The 17540-nt window shown below is 40.7% G+C and overlaps 1 protein-coding gene across 1 annotated transcript in view; it reads right to left on the bottom strand.

Moving 5' to 3' along the window:
* The window catches only part of COP1 (COP1 E3 ubiquitin ligase), a 123641-nt gene that overhangs the window by 92259 nt on the left and 13842 nt on the right, over window positions 1-17540 (bottom strand). Inside the window, exons 6-9 of the mRNA XM_032696473.1 lie at window positions 16874-16942; window positions 7783-7842; window positions 5855-5931; window positions 807-864 (exon numbers count right to left, since the gene is read on the bottom strand). Of these exons, the coding sequence (XP_032552364.1) occupies window positions 807-864; window positions 5855-5931; window positions 7783-7842; window positions 16874-16942 (264 nt within the window). The remainder of the gene's footprint in view (window positions 1-806; window positions 865-5854; window positions 5932-7782; window positions 7843-16873; window positions 16943-17540) is intronic.

Here is a 17540-nt window from a genome sequence, read left to right as displayed (position 1 = left end):
CTAATCACCAATTAGTTATAGAGCTGCAAACACAAAAACCTGTGTGCACGTGTATATGCTCATCAGCCCAAAACTCAGGTGTTTTTTCTTTACATCAAATAAGATCCAACAGCACTGCTACTTGTTGTTTACCACCAGTCTGATGCTGCTGTGTTCCAGGGATCCACCACCACCACCAGAGAGCACCCAAGGCACAGCTGGAACGTGACCAACACTCCATCTGTCCAAATCAAAACTGTTTAACGTTTTCGGAGCTGTGAGCTGGGTGTCACTGTCACCTTCTCAGCCCAGCTGAATCCCTCTGAGCTGCAGGACTACAGCAGTGCTGTTTGGAATTCGGGAGGCCCTGCGGATCGGACAGTTTGGAGGCTGCCTGCCAAACAGCTCCATTGTGTATGCAACTGTTTACCCTCTATATGCATTTATAATACAGTTTGTAAGGCCCTGACGAGGACAAACTACAAAACAGCTGCGTGTTTGGAGTGTTCCTTGTTTTCAAAGTCAAGCTTGATCCACAGCTATTTCAGCCAATGCAAAGGGTCAGGGATTTACCTCCCTTCCTAAACGCTGCCCACCTGGGAGATGAAGAGCAAAAAATACCCCCTTTCCCATGGAAGAGTCAGCTTCAGGAAAAAAGATGTCTAAATATATTACACCAGATGTCTTTCTCCCAGTCACCCCTACAACCAGTTAAAGCATTTCCAAGACTGGTACCCTGGAGATGGATGAAGGTGCACCTCAACTGCCCAACCTCCACATCCACTCTCTCACCCTCCCCTCATGCACAGACACCTGGATTATCTTACCTGGGAACTGCCACTGAAGCCTGGAGGCTGGCTGTACTCCGTGGAGTCAATAATACTACTGCAAAAACAAAAGAAATGGTCTGCTTAAATCACTGTACAGCCATCCTTTACCATTTTTAACCTGTTTGCTATTCCCTCCTTGACACTCCACAGCATATTTGCCTTTGAAATCCATTTTACAGACAGGGAACAAAAGGTTATATTTTGTTTGGGGGGTTTGGGAGAGATTTTTTTTTTTAAATACAGAGTTCTCCTAGAGCAGGATGCTGTCACACACAATCATGTGTAGTGCAGTCGAATAATTTCTGATTAGAATGCAAAAGTATCTTTTGTATGAAATATGCAGGACAAGACATTCTGAAAATAACCTGTTACCATTGGTTTTCAGTTCCTTTAAAAAAAAAAAAAAAAGGCAGTTTAATGCCATGGTATTTGAACAGCACTGTGAAGGGAAAAGCTAGAGAAATCAGTGTAAGACATAGACTAGTATTCCAGACAGCTTTAAAGACACACAAAACAGGGACAAGTAATGAAAAACAGAAAGCCTAAAAAAAAAAAACAACAAAAAAAAAACAAAACACCAAACAAAAAAACCCCAACCAACCAACAAACAAAAACAAAACAAAAAAAAAAAAACCAAAACAAACAAAAAAACCCCAAAAAAACCCCAACACCTGACAGCCAGGATTACTATTATTAGAAATGCTAAACCATACATAGCTACATAGTACCTATAATGACACAACATACCTTAAATCATTATTTTCACAACTTAGCAAATGCATGCAAAGCAAGTGAAATTTAACTTTCAAAACTGCAAAAGGATCTACTGATACAAGAAAAACACAAGTAGTTCAGTGTTCTTCCACATACAGGTAAAATATTCAGCTCCCACAGTAAGACACCAGAGTCAGATTAAAGCACCTTTGTCACTCAAATTTCAAATACTTTCAGGACAAGTAAAGGTTAGTACACAAAAACAGCATTTTATTAATTATGAGCATCAACATGATTTGTTTCTAACAAATCTTTGTAACTCACTTCTGCTTTGTCATTTGGCTTGGATAGAAAAGAAACTATCTTGGTTGGTTATTCTCAGTCTTTCCTACAAGGTAGCCTTAGATTTTAGCACTGACTGGGAAAGCTGAAGGTTTCTTTCAAAAGCTGCTAGAACACTGCTGTAAGTCCTGGTTTTGTCAAAGATGATTGTACCTATTGATGATCATATGACAGCTGCCAGACCTGATCCATAGACTTTAGATTCTTGGTCATAAACCAAGTGGTTTTGTTGAAGTGTCAGTTGGGGCACCTGTAAGTCCAGAAGAATGAAACAGTGGTACTAATGCTTAAATGTTTCTCAGAATGTTTTCAAGCTCCCCTGGAAGTGGAGGGAAACAGAAAGATGAGAGATAACCACTAATGAGACTTAACAATTAACTTGGACAATGAGACTGACTGAATTCTGTTCCAGGCAAGACAAAAGCTGCAAACCAAGAAAATCTAAGGGATAAAAATGATTACTTGCTGCAAGCTGCTGCAAGGGAGAAAACAGCAGAGCTGTTGTTTCAGAGGCATGGCTGGGGACAATGAACTTTAAATTAGAATGTGGCCACAAGAAATAATGAAACATGCACAGCAGATCCTGCCAGGAACAGCAGGAATAACACACTTGGCTGGAAAGTGATGAAAAAGTGCTTCACTCTGAGACAGGTACAGTGGCAATTAACAGCAAAACACACAGACTTATAGTGTCTGGTCTCGTTTTGCTGCAGGTTGTCTGGTGATGTAAAGCCTTCAAGAGTGCAGACGTCATCCCCCTAACCAGAATACAAATTCAAACTCATTTCTGTGCAGTGCCCGTAGCTAAGTTGACTGGGATATGCTTGAATGTTTTTCCTTTCAAAAAACAGGAAGCAAGTGATCAGAAAATTACAGAAGTGCCCTCTCAGTTCTCTTTTAAAAGCTGTAACATTAGGTTCTGATAGGAAATTCAGCCACCCCAACACGACATTTAAAAACTTGGAACAACAGCAACAAAAACACGGCAACCTGCAGACTACAAACCCCATTAGAGGGGTGGGAGGGGGTAATTAGAACAAACGGAAGGGAAGGAGGATCAGGATTTCGATAACTGAATCAGAGTTACCAAGCAACTCATTTCCAGATCAGAATCTTCCCCCAGAAACTCCTATTAGTGACGGTTTGTTATTGCTGCTACTGCTGAACAGCAGTCACAGGGAAGTTGCTTATTCCTATCTCCTGTTTGCACCATTTACTGGGAGCAGAAATAGCACGAGCGCCTGTCCAGAAAAAAAAAAAAACACAAACCCCACACAGAACTATTTGTTCTCTTCCCTTATTCTGCCCCTCTTGTTCTCTATTAGTACACAAACCCAGCAATCTGCAACGCTGTAAACAAGCGCTGTGCTATTACCCAATTTAATATTTCATCATCCCCTGTGTAGGCACAAGAGAAAACACGTGTCCCTCGCAGCCGAGGATGTGCTCAACAACCACGGCTGGGCTCGGTTTGCTGCTGGAGAACCTCTGAAGGAAGCTGGGGGCAGGTACAGTAATTTCACATTTGGAAGATGTTAATAACAGGGAGGGGGGAAAAAAAAAAAGCTACAAACAATGAAAATAAACAGAAAATTAATGAAGCGAGCCTGTGATTTAGGGGGAGTAGATGAATAAGGGCAAGTCACTAGAGACCAGATAAAACTAAATTCCAAAGAACTCTATTTTCTTGAACTTTAAATTCAAAGGGTAAAGAAATTTTCTTCATCTCATCTCCAGTCTGTGATAACCTTGTACTATTTATAAGATACATTAGTAAAGTGTTATACAATTATATTTCATTAGCAGGGCATTAAGCATGTTAGCAAGTTATATTTCAATTTAAATATATCATTTTAATTCACTGATAAGTTAAAAAGTCTCTGCAAGTTTAATATCTTTTTAACATGGAAGTGAATCCCTCTCAAACTATATTTGTATTTCATTCTTAGTGGTTCAAGGCATCTCTAAAATGCACTCTTGAGATTAAATATTTCTGTTAACAGAGCTGAAAAAAAAAAAAAACACCAGCTGTTCTGCACCATCCTTTTCAAGGAGCAAAGTTTGAGATATTCTTCAAAACTCACATTTCATGTTGAAAAGAAAATTAATTTCAAGTGGAATCTGAGTTATGGTAATTCACACCAATTCTGTTACTTGAACTACACAAAATGGTCAAGAATGGGGTGGGGACAGAAGCTACAGCAGTCAGGCAACAACTGATGCCTGTTCAGACATTTCCTTCACATACCCAATTTCTCTTCCACCACTCAAAGCTACTTCTTAAAGCAGGAATGTCATTGAGAAACAGACATAAGGTCTTCTCAAGCTCAGAGAAAAAGGCAACCCCACATTCCCTAGAAAACCCCTAAATATCCTATTACATCAAACCCCTGGAGTGTTGTACCAGAGGGAAAACCCAAAAGTTCAATACACAGCCAAGATGGAACCAGAAAGGTATGAAAATGCTGGCCAAGAAAAAGCCTGTGGCCTCTGCTCCCATGACAGGTCCAACCCACTGCCATCTCCCAGGAGAGCCCAGGGGAAGTACATCAATCCAAAAATCGCTAAAATATTTTGGATCACTAAAATATTCACTAAAACTCTTGGGCTTAAAATGTTATTCCAGCCTTCAACAGATAAAAGAGTTCTTTGGGAGCTTGTTACTTAGCTTGGCTCAAGCAACAGAGATATATTTCTACTCATAAGAACAATCTCCTGTTAAAAAAAAACCAAAACAAAACAACATTTCTAGGCCTGAGGGCCTTCAACATGTAACAAATTGAGCCCAGTCAGTGCTCAGGTTTTCCTCAAGCATCAGTACCGTGGAGCAAAACCAATCTATTTAATAGCCAATAACCAGGAAACTAGTAGAACCTGACAAGAATCTCATCAGCTTCACAAAACTGCTTCTTGGCAAAACAGCAATAACCCATGTCAAGACACACACCTGCACCCAAAAAGAATTAAAGAAGCAGCGAAGAGTTGAATTAGAAATGCTGTTTCCATCCATCTTGACCTTATTCCTGTCCTTTCCCTCAGGGCCAGCCAGAGCTTCATAGAAATATGAGAGATTCTGGTCTCTGTGTCCAGAAATAGCATTTTGGTAGGAAATCCCAGCCAACATTGCTGGGTTCCTCATCAGAGCACTCTATCTAAGTCTCTGTAGGAGAGGAAATCTGATAATTTTTCCTTCCTTACTCCTGGACTATTAAGTTTAGAACTGCTAATAGCAAAAAATCTACCAGTGCAATTTTATAACAGAAGTTGACAGTTTAGAGAACTCTACTTTTAAGAGACAGGAGAGATGATCACTTAATAACACAACCCCGTAAAATCAGAGCTTTCTTACTACCAAAAGACACATCTATAAAGTACAGCACTTCAAACCCTGGCACATGCAATTTGGACACAAGAAACATCTGCAATTTTGTCATCAAGAAACCAGACTGTGCAATATTCCAGACAAAAATCCACACTGAAACTACGTTATTAGAAAGGCATTTCGTTAAATCAAAGCAGACAGCAGATAAACAGAATCAACAGGCTGTATATTTTAAATTTGGATCCCCAGCCTGTACCTTTAGCTATTCACACCAGAGTGGGGAAGCCAGAGGACACCAATATCATACAAAATTAAGACCTTTCATAGGCCAGGCAGAACTGTATAATGTTCAGAAAAGGTAGCATGTAAATAACAGTAATATTCCATATCATAGCCAAGGTCTATGACTCAAGTTTACTAATCCACATGACATTTAAAGCCATCAGCTTTCCACAGTATCTGGTTTAGAGCAGGTTTTTCATTCAGCTGCAGACTCGGATGGCTTTTTCTTCACATAAAGTTTATATCCATCAGAAACAGAAGAGAAAAATACTTATGGCACTCACAAACGAGCCTTGCTTGTGTTTTGGGCACGGCATGGGGAGGACCAGCAAGTACAGTGCAATATGGACAGCCTGAAGTCCAAGCTGAGTTGCAAGCTCCATACCTGTGTGACGGTGAGGGAGCCTCAAACTGCGGCACCGTGCTGTCCTCACTGACCGGCGAGTACAAGCCACTCATCTCCTGAAACCAGAAAGCCACGTTACAGCAAAGCTGGCAAAGCTTGAAGAGTATGTCTAATACACAGTGTTCACACAGTATTTCTGGTTTTCCAAGCAGATAACCAACTGTGCCTACATTTATCCAACTCTTACCTAAAAATCTTTACTGTATGTGACAAAACATTGATTTTTCTTCAATTTCTTTTCAGTTATCATTCCAACTGGATTTCAAAAATTCTACTGCCCCAAGAGGGGCAGTTCTGGAGTTTATACTTCAAAAACCCAGTAGATTTGGTTAGCAACCAATTGCCTTGAACACAGCATCTCCCTTAAACATGGCAGAGCACGCAAGCTCTAAGTGCGTTTTTGAGATCCATGCAAACTTATTTAACATCACAACTGCAAAGTAAAACTGGATATGGGTCATGACAAGAACAGCTACAAGGCAGCAGGGCAAAGGTGGTGCCCCAGATTTAAAAGAGGATCTATCAGTCTTCTCTGGGACAACTGCACAAGTCATAAACTTTGCACATGAACTTGGCTTTGTCCCTGTCAGACTAAGTCACCACTGTGTACCCAGTATGAGGCTGTCTTTCATCTGTTTGGGAAATGGAAGCTATGCAGGATGCAGCAGCTCATTAGTCTGGGGGGCAAAGAGTGTCCAGGACAATATTACTTGTGCTTTCAAATTCCCACTAGGTGCCCATTAGTTGCTAGGCAGAAAGTAGGATATTTGTGACCAGAGAGATCCCAGGCTTTAGAGGTCAGAGCCAAGGTCACCACCACACACCAGGAATGTACCCCAGCTGCAGCCCACTGAAATGCCTGATTAAAGAGCAGAGAAACAGGCAGCTGGATATTCTTTGAGGGATCCCACAGCTTTTGGGAATAGCTTCTCCTAAATCTCAAGACGTATTTTACCAGTCTCAAGAAAACATGCTAAGGTATATTTATTTCCCCAAAGCTCGAGAAACACTCAGGGAAAAGAGGTCTGAAAAAATTCCAGTTAGCTATTAGATAAAGGGAAGTTCCTGCAGTTGTATTTATATTTTGCTAATTCATCAGCATGCATATAAATCATGTGAAGAAACCTAAAAGGTTTTTGGGCAGTGGTTGGGAGCTCATGCTGACTGCTCAAGGTGAGCAAGAAGAGAGAAGGAGACCTGCAAACTGGATCCCAAGAAGCTTTAAGGGAATCCTGTTTTGAGAGGTGGCAGTCTGATGTACTCCTGAAACATCAGCTTCCTACTCCAAGATTAAACACTAGAATGATTAGAGGAAAGGACCAAAGAGGAAGCTGAGGGCTCAGTAAGGACAAAAGGATTGCGTTGATGGGTTTACAAATACGCGGAGTATAATTTGGAGCAAGAAAAAGAGATCCCCATTATTAAAGATGAGTGAATATAAGTGAATTATATCAGGAGGTAGCAGGAATCTGTTCGGACACGCAGCAGGAATTGGTTCTGCTCCTACCCAGTCTCTGCATTACGACTCTTGTGCAGCCCCCAAACCCCCCTCCATTTTAATGGTGACATGCTGCTAAGATTTAAAACGACCTGTGCAAACAGCCAGAACACTGCAATGTACAAAAATCACAGGTTCTGATCAATACACTGCCTGTTGATTTCTAGCAACTACTCGAAAATACTTACTACCAACACAAAGAAATTGAAAGAAACGATTATATAAGAGCTACCAACCTGCAGCCTCCACACATCAACTAAATGAACGAATTAAAGAAAGAGCATCATCTGTTCATTTTCCCATTACTGACTCGAATGCCATAAATTTCACCCAGCAGCCCCACAGCAAGGCAGACAGCTTGATGAAAATGAAAAATTGCCAGAGTCGGAACAATGTCTGGGCGCCTCACCTCTACTCGCTTAATATCTTCTTCCAGAACACTTAGCTCCTTCTGGATCTGCTCCAATTGCTGTGGATAAGAGAATGGGAGAAGACTAAATCAATCTCCACTGCACCACCACCAAGATAAATTGCCGTCTTTTCACAGAGGAACCTGAACTATCTTAACCAGCGTGGTACACAATTCCAAAGTCACCAGGCAGGAGGCTCAAATGCTCAGATTAACTAAGTGTGCACACAAACCACATTCAAGACAAAGCTGTTATTGTGAAACAATGCAAAACAAGAGCATGAGGTACTTTGATATCAATCACAAAGAGACTCACGTTATTCAAACTCATACCATTATGCTCCTCTAACATCTTTCATGCAAGGTATAACTGGCTCACAAACACCAAGGAAAGACTCCTTGAATTGTCTGGGTTGGAAGAGACCTTAAAGTTCATCAGGTTCCACCCCCATGCCATGGACAGGAACACCTTCCACCAGATCAGGCTGCTCCAAGCCCCATCCAATCTGGCCTTCAACACTCCCAGGGATGGGGCAGCCACAGCTTCTCTGGGCAACCTGTGCTGGGGCCTCACCACCCTCACAGGGAAGAATTTCTTCCTAATACATTATCTAAACCCACCCTCATTCAGTTCAAAACCATTCTTCCTTGTCTTGTCACAATTAGAAAAAAACACCATGAAAGACAGCAATAGTTATCACTTTACCCTTCAACGAAAAATAAAATCTTTTGCTAAAAGGTTTTAAGAGTATTTTTCATGCTAGCAGTTAACCTGTCATTTGCCAATTTAAAATTAATGATAAAGGTTTTGGATTGGAAAAAACCTATTATGACTAGGAGTAAGATTTGCTCCTGGCACCAATCAAGCACCACATGGCATTTCTTTCAGAGGTGTGATACTTACCTTGGATTACAGCATGAACCCCAGTCAATTTGAGGACTATCTCTGAAAGGGTCAGAAGGAGACTTCCTCTCTCAACAGCCTTTTCCCTTCTTTGTGTCACATTTAATATTTTCCAGGTTTTTCAATTACTTTTCAGTCAGTCAGCAACCTGGCTTCACTCACCTCGAACAACCGTGAAGCCACAGACTTGACAAAGATTAACACCTAAGCAAGGACATCATCCCATTTCCAGCCCCAATTCCCACCCTCATTCAGCAGACATTCCCACCCAGTCACTCACAGAGCCCAAACCCAGCCTTGCAAGGGCCAAACAGACACACTTCTCTAGGTGAGAGCTCCAGGTCTGGACATAAACAGACAAAACTCAGCTCCAGTGCCAGTCTGGTTTGCCAAGACGCACAAGTCTAAATAAATCCCCGGAGTTCACCTCCATGATGGAAGTTCACCTGACTCAGCTCCCAGTAAAAATTTAGCAACTGGCAATATAGCCTGTGAGCAGAAGCTGTTGCCGAGTTGGGAAGTCCCACAGAAAGCTTAACACATTGTGTCCACAACACATTCTCCAAAGGCAAAACAAGTTTTTGTCATTTCAGCTTTACCAGGGAATATCAAATTGCCCAAATCCAGTTATGAGTATAGCAAGACATATTAGCCTTAGTGTGACATATCTGGCAAGCTACTCCCAGAGACTTATTCACCCAAGTGCTTAAACTTGGTCCTTTAAGTTTTCAAGAAGGTTTTGCTTAAACAAAAACCACAACTTACACCCCTCCTATTGTACAGCATTCCAAATACACGTGTGCTCTGTATCAGATAATCCACCACTTCAGTTTTCCTTTTAAACACTGACCAAAGCTTCTGTCCCTGAACACAGGACAAGAAAGGACTGCTGGGTCCACATCTATTTCTACTATGGCTTCTTCTTCCTTGGAATGAGATGACACTATAAATATATCCTAATCTCTCTCTACTCTGATGGTTTCAGTTTATGTTTAATTTGAGGCACAGACAGCAGAAGTTTAATGGTTTAGAACTACACTGCCACAGATAATTTACAAACCACTACACCATAACAGATAATTCCATTTTCACTTGTGAAACCTACAGCAAGAATAGCAGGTGGTGTTATAGCTCCAAGATTAGTGGTAAAGTTAAGTGACACTTGCACAGCATGGGTCCTGCCTGAACTCAACTCTAGCAAATACCATTAGTCCCCCACTTTCATAAACCCCATTTAAAAAGAAGTTACAAAACCACTTACAAGTTCCAAAATTACAGTGAGGAAAACAGCTATTCTACAATGTACTGGCTCAGAGCCAAACTGGACATCTGAAAAATAATTGATGCTTGTTGCCATCACATAAACAGGAGACTTTTTATGGGAACAAGAGCAGAGACCTTTTATTGGCCAGCTTTTATTAACTATTGCACATGGCCAAGAGTATGAGATCTGGGACTTTATTCACCAATTCTTCCTTCTAGTCACAACCTACTATAAAAACTTACCTGACGGCAGCAAGTCTAAAAAGCAGGCAAGTGTGTTTCATGCTTATTTTAGGAGAAGTCTTCTCATGCCTTCAGTATCAAATGAGTTAATAATGCCCACACTGAGACCTTCCTTTTTTTTTTGGTGTGCTGGCTCAAGCGTTTTAATCTATCAAAGACCTTAAATCAGTCCACATTCGTTCCAATTAAACTTTGAAAAATGAGACTACTGATTTACAATTGCCAGCCTTTGAGGGACATTTAAGGAAAGCTAAATGAATTAGAGTCCTTGCAGGATATCCAGATTTAAGGGCCTTAATTTGATTTTCACTATGTTGAGCACAGAAAACAAGCCAAGTCCTGTCCCAGTGATGGGCAGATTCACACCTGTCAAACTTTGGATTAAGTCAGCAAAAGCACTTAGAATGACCACTGAAATTAATGCTAAAAGAGAAGCACATACTATAAAACTCTCTTCTCAGACACAGATGCTTTCCCAGAACTGAAAAGGCCAATGTGGACAAGGAGAAGGTTTTAATTCAGTGGTTAAACCTCATAATTTCAACTCCACTGAATGAACTAAAATAAGAAGGTGTATAACACTCTGGTCCCATGTTACACACAAGCAAATATACACAAAAGAAAAGCTGTGACCTCAAAATAGCCTCTGTTTCTTATAATCTCTGGAAAAGGGATTTCAGATGTTTAAGTCAAGAAGCCACCAAGGATTTACACAATGTTAAGCACCAGGTCATGGTGAGTTTGTTTTTGGCTGGCTATCTACTAACAAGTGCAGCTGGGCACAGCACTGAGGTTTCATCCTTGAGCTTCCTGTTTTTTCCTGGAGCAAGGGCCCCTCGGGAAGCAGCAACTTCCTCCTTTGTGTTTGTACAGCACAGACAACGAGCAGTCTTCACTGGGTCTCCTGGTGCCAGTTCTAAGTGTTTGCAAAAATCTACAAGCTCAGCAGAGCCTCCCAGTGCCACAGAGACAGGCTAGAAAAAACACACAAGGAGCCACATCCTCTTTGACCAACTGTCTTTGTAATTCTAGAAAAGGCACAAGCAAAGAACAGCAAAAGTTATTTCCTGCAGAAACGATGCCAGGAACACTACTTGAACAAGCTGCTGAACAGAGCATCTGGATTCACACTTTTGGAAGCTCACAGGTCACATTATGGTCCAGTCACACACCTTTCAAGGCTCTGATCCACACTTCTCATGCATTCGTGACAACATACACACAGATTCAAACAGATGAGACTATTACCAGAGGGAGCATCATTTTCCCAGACCATAGAAAGCCATTGCACCAACCAGGACAGGGGAAAAAGTATCACCTGCCCACACGAGAAGGATAAATCAGGTAGTCTTTTCAGATAAACCTTTCATCTTATCCCATAGCTTCATCCATCCAACATTGGACACTTCCTAATTCTTGTTCTTCCACCAACTACTGCTCTAACAAACTTGAGTGTCCACTTCATTATCAACAGCTGAACTTCCCCTAAAGGCACCAGGTGACATTAATTTCTCCTTTAGAATTCCATACCTCAGTGACAACTGCACAGTAAGATCAGTTTCTCTCTAAGTCTTGTCTGTCTCTGTGTTTTCTTTCCATTATTGCTTTGGATACAGAACCTGTTACACAGGGCAACTATGGCAAGGAGGTCATTTACAGGTTTTAGAGACATTTTAGTCTTTGAATTTAATTGCAAATCTCATTTATTTTGACATAACACCTCGCTGCTACAAAGTCTTTGCACAAGTCAAAAGAGATGCAGGGTTTCTCTTGGTATGAAGACAAGAACACCTGAGCCTCCACAACGTACTTTCATTAGTGAAACGTGCCATCCAAGCCTCTCAGACACATGGACAGTCCATCTATAACACATTTATCTGCATGGAATATTTCTCTCTGATCAATACTTCCTCCAAATGGTAAGTGTTTCCTCATAACTGGGGAAGGCTTGAGAACAAAATCCTGGTTGAGTCGTCTAACACGCAGAATTTCCCAGGATAGGAGGAAGGAATTGCCTGCCTGATAAAATATACGTTTCACATCTTCAATTTTCCTCTCCCTCATTTAAATCCTACAGTTTGGAGGGATTATGCTTTGAAGGCTTAGTGATAGGGTCTGATAGCCAAGTGTCACGAGAGAAAGACATCTGAGGCAAGGAACAAAGCTGCCTAAACAATTAGATTAATTGCCTTGGAGTCTAATACACCACTGTAGGTGCTACTTAGCTCCTAGTTCTAGGCTGCCCCTTATTCTTTGCAAGACCTCTCTACTGCAGCAAGGAGAATCAGCTATTATATCCTGATATCAATATGATAATCTCCAGCTTGCTCACACACTCGCTGTATCCTTGGGCTTATTATTATCACTGCAGTCAGAGCTCACGTCTCTCATTCAGCAGCTTAGAAATGCAAATAGATTTAAAATACCAGTTATTTAAGTGCAATGGATAGGAAAGAGATTACTATAGCTATAAATTCTCCTCAGCAGTCCTGGGATGTAATCAGGACTATATGACAACGTAAGAGCATGACTGATTTCTGCTTCTGTCACCTCTTCTTGCTTACTCATTAGTTCATCCATGTGTGTATGCACAGAACACAAGTCTTGACAGGTGGAGTGATTAACACAAGGTAATGACATCCCTGGAGGATTCATGCTTATAATTCCCTGCAATTATCCCACAATAACTAATAACTCCTCTTATTTTCAGTATTTAACATGCTCACAATGTGGAGTAAGCGAAGACAGCTGGAGATACACATGCATTTGAGGCTGAAAGGTACAACGATGATACTGAACTGCTGAGCAGGCACTCAGTGCCACAAACCTGAGACACTTCAGGATTATTTCTTTGTCCCAGGACGTTTACCAGCCTAAAAAACAGTCCCCGTGCGTTAGCAGACATGAAAGAGGTCTTGTTTGTTAGACGCGAGAGACTTAATGTCACATTATTAGAAAGAAAAAGCCCACAGAACATAAAAATGAAGTGACAGCTGCCAAGAGAAACATGAGTGCACCCAGGGAATAGCACCTGTATGTTGTAGAACTTGATTTGTGATCCTAATCATTAAGCTCAGTATTCTCCTTCAGTAGGCAATGGTGTTACTTGACAGAAATGCCATCAGGTAGCCGAGCTAACAATGTTTTAGGACAAATTATCTATATGATATATATGGTGGTGTCTAACTCCATTTGGTAACATTCAAATCCTGACAAGACAATTAGTAAGGCCTCTTTGTAAAGTGATGAATATAAAACTGGGGAGAATTAACTGACATAATCAGCTCTCTCACAAAGTGCTAGAGACGAAAGAACACGTGGACATTTAAAATTAACAAAGTTAAATCTGCAAAAGCATTTGTGCAACACAGTTAAAGCTCCTTCACGAAAACACGAATTTTAAAAAGTCACAGGTCGTTGCATTTGGTTTCCCTGGAAAATAGGAATAAAAAAACCCCCAGAAGTCAATATTTCATTATTAAAACTTGACCTTCCAGACTTTTTGGATCCAAAAAAAATGGAGAGTGTGCATTCAATTAACTGTGCACACATATGGAAAGGCACTCAGCCATGTTAAGTTTCCCTTAGAGACTACCAACTGTTGTGGATGATCAATACATTTCTCCCCTCCAAAACTATCTGTTATTTTGTTGAAAAAGTATTTTCAAGCTTTAGTCATTTGTTTTCAATCTTTTTCAAAGTAAGACATTTTTTTTCTATTACTATTGCCAAGGATTTGGGTTTTTTTGCCACATTGCCCTAGGTGAAAACGAAAACAAAATATAATATATAAACTTAAAAAGAAAAAGGACTTGCAAACACCTTTGTGTAAAAAACCATGCAGTAAATTTCAGCTTGAAAGATCAATGTTTTGGAAAGTTATGAACAGATCAAAACAGGATTTCTAATAGAAACTCCTGCAGGTGCTGAACCTCACATTTATCTTCTAGAGAAATTATGAAAGTGGAACAAAGAGGCATTTGTCAAAATACTTGACTACACCAATATTCTGAATTTTGAAGTACAAGTCTATAAAGATAGTTTTCTTCTAGACATAACCCCCCTCCAATATGCTCAGAACTCACCATTTTATGAATGCAGGAGAAAAAAAATACATAACTTATGAGTGAAGTAAGCCAGGAGGGTTACACAGGTGGTTAATCATCTGCCCTGAACATGTTGTGATATATTATACAGGTACACTACCTCTGGGGCAATATCTGTATTAACTTACAAAGTACCCAAGTCCCTATGTAAGAACTTGCAGTATGTAGTAAATAAAACCTGTTAATAAAATCTTGCAATAAATAATCTTCCAAGAGGCATATTAGGAAGCAAAGTTACCAATGTTCCTTTAAACATTTAAGCTAAAAATTAGAAACAAGCACCCTATGTAATGCTTAGAATCTTTTTTATTTACTAAGAACTTATCGTTACAGCTATGGCTTGCTGAAAGTGCAATTATTCTGCAGTCATCTTTAATAAAACCAGGTGAATTAGGAAAGGGGAAAGAGTACTGTTCCTCCCCATAGTAAAGCCTGCTCGTATGACTCACAACAATGTGCAGCACATTGAAGTGTTTCAGGGTCCCCACAGGTTCCTCCAGTTCCATCCTCATTTCTTAAACAGCCACCTCTTACAGCATCAAAACAAACCACAGTGAATTTAGAAGCTTTGATAACCTCTCTCTGCTCTGTTGCATTAATGAGGTCACTTAACTCCCCCTTCTCACCCTCCAAACCACCATCTCAGGCTGTCTGAGGTCTGGATACATCATCACTGGCACAACCCAAATAGTAACTCCTCTATTATCCCCACAAAATTCCCTCCAGAAAGGAGTACTTGCCACAGACTCCACCAGCTCCAGGGAGGACCTGGATACTTACCAAAAGGGAAGCATCCACTGGCTTAATTTACCTTATGGGTAAAATGACTGCCCGAGATAGATTTTGTAGGATAGTAGTAAAACTATCCTACTGACTGGTCTGTGTTCTCCATGCATCTTCCCACTGGTTTTTATCTTTCTTACCCTTATCAAGCAAAAAGAAAGACTGCTAGCAGCAAGTCTGACAAGTCCTCATTTCCCTCAAAATAAGTGGCAAGGCCAGGCACTGAGCACTATGGCAAGGACAGAAGTGACAGGCCTGCACAGAAGACTTTTGAGATGTGACAGTCTGCATTTCATGTAGGAATATAAAGGGGGGGTAAAAAATAACATCAGAGCAAGTCTTGGCAGCAGAGGGAACACATAAGCAGGGACAGAGAGGATCTGAAATGAGCTATATATCCCAATTGCTTTCAGGATGTTCCAAAGGCTGTATTCAGAGGATTTGCAGCCAAAATTAAGTTTCCTTAACCTTAAAAGGAGATGTTATCCTTGTACAATATTACTAGAGCCAAAGGCAGATGCAGATAAGATGGGAAAGGTTTCCAAGGTGCAAGTCACAGAATCAAGGTTCAAAGAGACCTTCATCCAGTTTAACCACCAACAGGCACCACCATAATCACCCCTAAACAATATTCCCAAGGGCCACATCCAGATGCCTCTTGGACACTTCCAGAGACTGTGACTCCATCACACCTCTCTGGGCAACTTATTCCAATGCCTGAACACTCTTTTGGCAGAGAAAATTTTTTCTAATATCAACTTAAGGCCATTTCCTCTCGTCCTTTCACTTGAGATGTGGCAGAAGAGCCCGACTCCCACCTGGCTACAACCTCCTGTCAGGGAGTTGTAGAGAGCAATGAGGTCCCCCCCAAGCCTCCTCCTCTCCAGGCTGAACACCCCCAGCTCCTCCTCATCAGACTTGTGCTCCAGACCCTTCCGCTCTGCTGCCCTTCTTTGGACTTTCCACCACCCTTGTTGTTTTTGACCATGAATATCTGTTGGTGCACTGACAACGTAACAACTTGCTTTGGAATTGCTCCATAACCAGACCCTTAATCCATTCTGGACAAGGCTTCTTATACCCATCACCTTTACCTGGTTTCAAGTTTGACCTTAAAACAGTCACACTGTTGGGTCTTATGTTCTTCACATCTTTTTTAGAAACCGTGGCCTCCAGGAGAGCTTGTCCTTCTGCTGTTTTCATGATCATTTTTCTAGGTTTCTGGGATATTTCTGGTATTATAGTTTACATATTGCATGACATTATGAAAGATAAGTCCCAAACCATGAAAGACTGCCTATGTGATTATAAAACCCTCTCGTATTTCTTGAGACACTCGTTTTAGGACAAATGAGGAAAAAACGAAGAATATTCATTCTTTTACGTCACCACATTAGTCATGGCATTTGATACACTAAAGGAAAAAACTTGACAACAATTTCACTCCTTCCCCATCTTTCCATTTTCCCAGAAAAAAAAAAAAAACACTAAAAATCAAATCTAAAACCCTTGTTTCAAGAACTCGACGTAAATTTACACCAAGGAATCACTATCTCCCCACATGCTTCACCAGCGTGAGACAAAAAGGCAAGTGATTAAAAAATTGAAGCTGTCACACGTAAAGAGATTAATTTTCCTTCCTACCCGTGTGTCCTCTGCCTGAGATTTCCCCAAACACGCCTCGAGTTTTTCTTTGCAGAGATAATGGCAGGCTAACACATCACTTCAACAGAAACGCCCTGGGAGAGAGCAGCAGACACCACCTCACCCACTGAAGCACAAAACAAGTTACCTCTCGTTTGTTTCTCCTGGCAACTTTGAGAAATTCCATGAGGATCTGCAATTGGGCAGCATGGGATTCCTGCAACACAAGATGGTAAGAGAAAAAACACTCATTTTATACACGGCAATCCACACTTAGCACGGAAACAGCTCCCATTTAGAGGTTAAAAAGAGGAAAAATAGCTTAAGGCAGTTTAAGAAAATGGTAGTTTTACTTTGCCTCACCAGTTTTAAGGTTTTGTTCGCCTCACCACAATCTTTTACTTGAAGGCAGAAGTCGTAACAGTTCTTATTTGTGCATCACTAATGACTTACTAATAAGTCAAAATGCTTTTCTTTTTCTTTGGCTACTGCACCTGAAATTGATTTTGGAATACAGGTTCCTCACAGACTCATCTGCTACTCTGGAAGATCATTAGCATCTACTTCATGATTAACATACTAAAGCATGAAGTATTTAAATACAAAAAAACCACACATCTGCTTCAAAACTAACATTTGTGTTTATGTAGAGATCACTGCTGAAGATTTCTCCAGAGGGGAAGACAACAGTGAAATCACTGATAAAGCTAAAACATCCCTTTGCAGTCTTTCCATAACAGGTAATTTACCTCAACCATCAGTTTAATATTTTCACCCAAGTGGATCAAAAACTGGACGTGGAAAGATAAGAGAAG

Source organism: Chiroxiphia lanceolata, chromosome 9, assembly GCF_009829145.1.
Source record: "Chiroxiphia lanceolata isolate bChiLan1 chromosome 9, bChiLan1.pri, whole genome shotgun sequence".
NCBI lineage: Eukaryota > Metazoa > Chordata > Aves > Passeriformes > Pipridae > Chiroxiphia > Chiroxiphia lanceolata.
The sequence above is the reverse complement of the archived record's forward strand: the minus strand, read 5'-3'. Positions and strand labels throughout refer to the sequence as shown.